Source organism: Babylonia areolata, chromosome 1 (assembly GCF_041734735.1).
Source record: "Babylonia areolata isolate BAREFJ2019XMU chromosome 1, ASM4173473v1, whole genome shotgun sequence".
Classification (NCBI taxonomy): domain Eukaryota; kingdom Metazoa; phylum Mollusca; class Gastropoda; order Neogastropoda; family Buccinidae; genus Babylonia; species Babylonia areolata.
Window position 1 is genome coordinate 66536809 of NC_134876.1, and position 5000 is coordinate 66541808.

The following is a 5000-nucleotide window of genomic DNA, read 5'->3' on the forward strand; positions in this document are numbered from 1 at the left end:
TGTGTGTGTGTGTGTGTGTTGTTGTGTTTTTTTAAACTTCCAAATTGTTGATTGAATAATCATAATGATTATTCATAATGGTCATATCATACCAGGTGAAGGGACACCGTGTGAAGAATGTGCTCTGGAATACGGCCGAGTCCCTCAGACAGGAGACGGCACTGGCGACAAAAGAACAATCCATCTCTTATTCGTTCGTTCGCTCGTTCGCTCGTTCGTTCGTTCGTATATTCGTTCCATCTATTTACCTGTCCCTACGTCCAGCGTCTATTCATTCATTTGTTTTTGTAAACCCATCGGCTCACAACTTTTGCTCTCTCTCTCTCTCTCTCTCTCTCTCTCTCTCTCTCTCTCTCTCTGTCTCTGTCTCTGTCTCTCTCTCTCTCTCTCGTCCTCTCTCTCTCTCACTCACTCGCCCTATCTCTTTCCTGCACACACACACACACACACACACACACACACACACACAGAGGATGGGATGTAAAAACGGGTTGAGTGTGTGTGTGTGTGTGTGTGTGTGTGTGTGTGTGTGTGTGTGTGTGTGTGTGTGTGTGTGTGTGTGTGTGTGTGTGTGTGTGTGTCTGTCTGCCTTTCTCTCTCTCTCTCCTGCCTCCCCTCCCCCCGATTTTTTGTCGTTTTTTTTTTGGCACACCTTGTGGAGATGAGAAAGAAAGGAAGAAACACTAATCACCCACCGTTTCTTCTTTCAAGGATGTCATTGAGCACAGGTGAGCAATGGAATGCTCGACATACATCTGAAACACATACATTCACGTTAGTTCGCACGCACGCACGCACGCACACACACGCACACACACACACACACACACACACACACACACACACACACACACACACACACACACAGAATCAGTCGCCGACCGGTTGGATGGCTGAAGGACTATCACGATTTTTTTTTTTTTAATTGCTTCTTGATTCATTTGTTTTCTGACAATGCAGTTGGTGTGACTTGGTCATAAATTTGTCGAGTAAGTGAACCAGTAAAAGGATGACTGGTAATATTTGTATTTGTATTTCTCTTTTTATCACAACAGATTTCTCTGTGTGAAATTCGGGCTGCTCTCCCCAGGGAGAGCGCGTCGCTACACTACAGCACCACCCATTTTTTTTTGTATTTTTTCCTGCGTGCAGTTTTATTTGTTTTTTCTATCGTAGTGGATTTTACTATAGAACTTTTCCAGGAACAACCCTTTTGTTGCCGTGGGTTCTTTTAGGTGCGCTAAGTGCATGCTGCACACGGGACCTCGGTTTATCGTCTCATCCGGCCGAATGACTAGCGTCCAGATCACCACTCAAGGTGTAGTGGAGGGGGAGAAAATATCGGCGGCTGAGCCGTGATTCGAACCAGCGCGCTCCGATTCTCTCGCTTCCTATGCGGACACGTTACCTCTAGGCCATCACTCCACTAGTGAATGAGCACACGAGTTACATGAACTGACTGATAGACAGAAGATGAAAGGGTATATACTTCACTGGACACCTGTCTCACCGAAGGTGCAGGCTAAGATCACTACCTCGTCATGGCAATACCATTATATTTGATGCTTTAACTTCCCTGTTAATTCCTTTCGTTTATTTTGGCTTCGTTCGAGATAACAACTTTGTCAAGCCAGAGGGTGTTCATCTTACGAACGAGAAGAGGAAGGAGAAGAAGAAAGAAGAATAATAAGAACAAGAACAAGAAGAACGATAAAAAGAACACGAACAAGAAGAACTAGAAGAAGGAGAAGGAAGAAGAAGGAGGAGAAAAAGAAGAAGAGAGTCAAGCCATACGCATTTACCTTGGCCGTTGATTCTTTCTCGAATGCCAGGAGGGAGGTGAGCACTTTCTCACAGTCATGGCAAATCACCTCTCTGTCTGAGTCCATCTGTGTACAGATCATGCAGGTGAAATTCCAGTCATTCCAGGCACGTACTTCTCTTTCAGCCACACACACACACACACACACACACACACACACACACACACACACATATATATATATATATAAACACACTCACGCATACACACGCTCGTGCGCGATGCCTTGAGCTCTAAAGACCTTTTTGACGCACATAGTTTTTGTTGCTTGGTTCAGTCTGTGCAAAGAAAATGATGTAATTGAACTCTGCCGAAAAGTTGTCAGAAGAAAGGCAATGCAAACCCAGAAAAGCGAGTTACGGTGGTAGGCTGCCCATGGCGTCATATGACCTACTTCTCGCTCTACAAGCGACGAAAAGTCCCTGACGAAAGCGGGCCTGCACATCTCCGGCAAAACATGACACTGCACACTATTCCATCAGACAAATCATGCACAGACGCAGAAAAAAAAAAAAAAACATACACAGCGAGCGAAATAAACAACCATACTTGCTGCACACATATCAAAACAGGACACAAACTCATCCTACTTTTAATCACAAAATGTCTAAAGAAGACAAGCATGTCACGATCAACAAGCACTTGTGAATCACTCTGCAGTGGCGCGTCACGACAATCACTAAGTAGCTTACCTCTATGTCATCGAACAGTTGGACCATGACGTCAGACCATTGTCGGTCCTTCAGTTTCCCGTCCTCCGACTCCAGACATAAGGAGCTCCAGTCACACAGCATGTCGGCCCCCTGACACACACACACACACACACACACACACACACACACACACACGGGGACGCGGGTGTAGGTAGACAGAGAGACAGGCGGGCATACAGACGGAGATATAAGAGAATGGATCTTATTTGACAAGGCGAGAGAGAGAGAGAGAGAGAGAGAGAGAGAGTAATAAAATACTAACTTCACATATAAAACTGATACTTTTCACAAAACAAGCCACAAGTTTCGTTGAAAACACACACACACACACACACACACACACACACACACACACACACACACACACACACACACACACACACACACACACACACCTTCAAAAGTCCCTGCAATGCGAGAATCTAACTGTCAGAATGCAATAGTAATGCTACACACACACACACACACACACACACACACACACACACACACACACACACACACCACCACCACCACCACCACCACCACATACACACACACACTCTCTCTCTCTCTCTCTCTCTCTCTCTCTCTCTCTCTCTCCTTCAAAAGTCCCTTACAATGCGAAAATCTAATCGTCATAATGCAATAGTAATGCTACACACACACACACACACACACACACACACACACACACACACACACACACACACACACACACACACACACACACACACACTCCTTCAAAAGTCCCTCACAATACGAGAATCTAACCGTCAGAATGCAATAGTAATGCTGTGTTTTAGAAAGTCAGGATTATGCAGACGTCACCAGCAAAGGGGCAGGAGGAACCTTGACCGGAATGTTGACGACTAACACTAATTCAGGGTGGAGCGTTACTTACGTCGTTCTCTTCAAGGAACTTGAACAGTCTGGGCACACCCACCCCCACCACTGCTTTGCACTGAAACCATATAACCGTTCAGTTCAGCTCAGTTTCTCAAGGAGGCGTCATACCGTTCGGACAAATCCATTTACGCTACGCCACAACTGCTTAGCAGATCCCTGACCAACAATGTAACCCAACGCGCTTAGTCAGGCTTTATGAGTGAAAAATAATGGGTAAGTCATCAGATTAATGTATCAATGAATTTTGAATAAACAGATAAAACTAAAGATAAAATACGATAATGATAAGTAAGCACATCGATAAAGAAATAAAATCAAATGTAGAAAAAAAATGAATATGAATAAGAGTGACAATTGTAATAAACAAATAAACAAATAAGCCAATATCCTAAATGATGATAATAACGACGACGACGACGACGACGACGATGATGATGATGACGAACACAAATGAAGACAACTGCGATGACCAACATAATTATGTGTATGCCACATTTCTTTTTCTTTTTCATAATCGAGTTGGACAGCACCCAATCGGTGTCAAAAGCAAGGTAACTGATAATCATTGTAGCAAATTATCATTTCCACCATATTTCTAACTGCTGTATATATTGACGCGTTTCCGGTGAAAACTGGTGAAAAGGTGAACTTATAATGCAGACACCGTGAAATAATGTATCCCTAAAAGATAACTGCAAATTGTATTTTGAAAAAGCAACTTTGAAGTGGGCATGTAACAGCTTATAGTGATGCAGCATGTCAGAATATGGTGTTTATGGTTGCTGATAATGTTCAACAAAATCATTATTTCTGACAGATTATGGCACCATGATATTCTTCGGTCCTCAGATGAAATCTGAAATACAGTAAACAGAAATCCATTTAAAAAAAGAATTGAATTTTAGAAAAACAAAAAAACAAAAAACAGAATCAAATCGAAATGAAATTGAATCAAACCAAGCGATTTACCCATATTTCCAAGTCACTGAATTGGGAACATCTTCTTTCCACAAAGCTGGCCACTTCTTTCTGAAATCCAGACATAATGATAATCATCAGTAACATCTGTTACTATTGCTATTCGCTCAATAACATGCTTTATGCAACAGTGGTGTGACACTACAATTTTATGCATAGTCACCATTACCGTGACTTTACCATAATTTTATGCATAGTCACCATTACCGTGACTTTACCAGTGTCCACTGAAAAGAGCCACGAACCTTTTTGACTTTAAGACTAAAAACTTTGCTGCATATGGATACGTCATCGCAATTTACATCAAATGATCAAAAACTGAACATTAAAACATACATCACACTGTATTCAGTTAAACTGTTCAACTGCAGCAGACATCTTGCAGTGGGGGTGACGTCATGCACCGATTTAACCAGCAGAATTTAACAGATTATTATTTCAGATACTTCAATCGACAGCAATTGATCGCCGACTTACTTAATCACACAAGAGTTAACCAGCAGAATTTAGCAGATTATTATTTCAGATACTTCAATCGACAGCAATTGATCATTGACTTACTTAATTACACAAGAGTTAACCAGCAGAATTTAGCAGAT

At 42.3% G+C, this 5000-nt stretch overlaps 1 protein-coding gene across 1 annotated transcript in view; it reads right to left on the reverse strand.

The window, feature by feature from the left end:
• Positions 1 to 5000, reverse strand: part of LOC143285942 (uncharacterized) — a 37796-nt gene that overhangs the window by 22341 nt on the left and 10455 nt on the right. The window contains exons 8-13 of the mRNA XM_076593396.1: positions 4393 to 4452; positions 3419 to 3478; positions 2515 to 2625; positions 1803 to 1889; positions 696 to 755; positions 93 to 161 (exon numbers count right to left, since the gene is read on the reverse strand). Coding sequence (XP_076449511.1) covers positions 93 to 161; positions 696 to 755; positions 1803 to 1889; positions 2515 to 2625; positions 3419 to 3478; positions 4393 to 4452 — 447 coding nt within the window. The remainder of the gene's footprint in view (positions 1 to 92; positions 162 to 695; positions 756 to 1802; positions 1890 to 2514; positions 2626 to 3418; positions 3479 to 4392; positions 4453 to 5000) is intronic.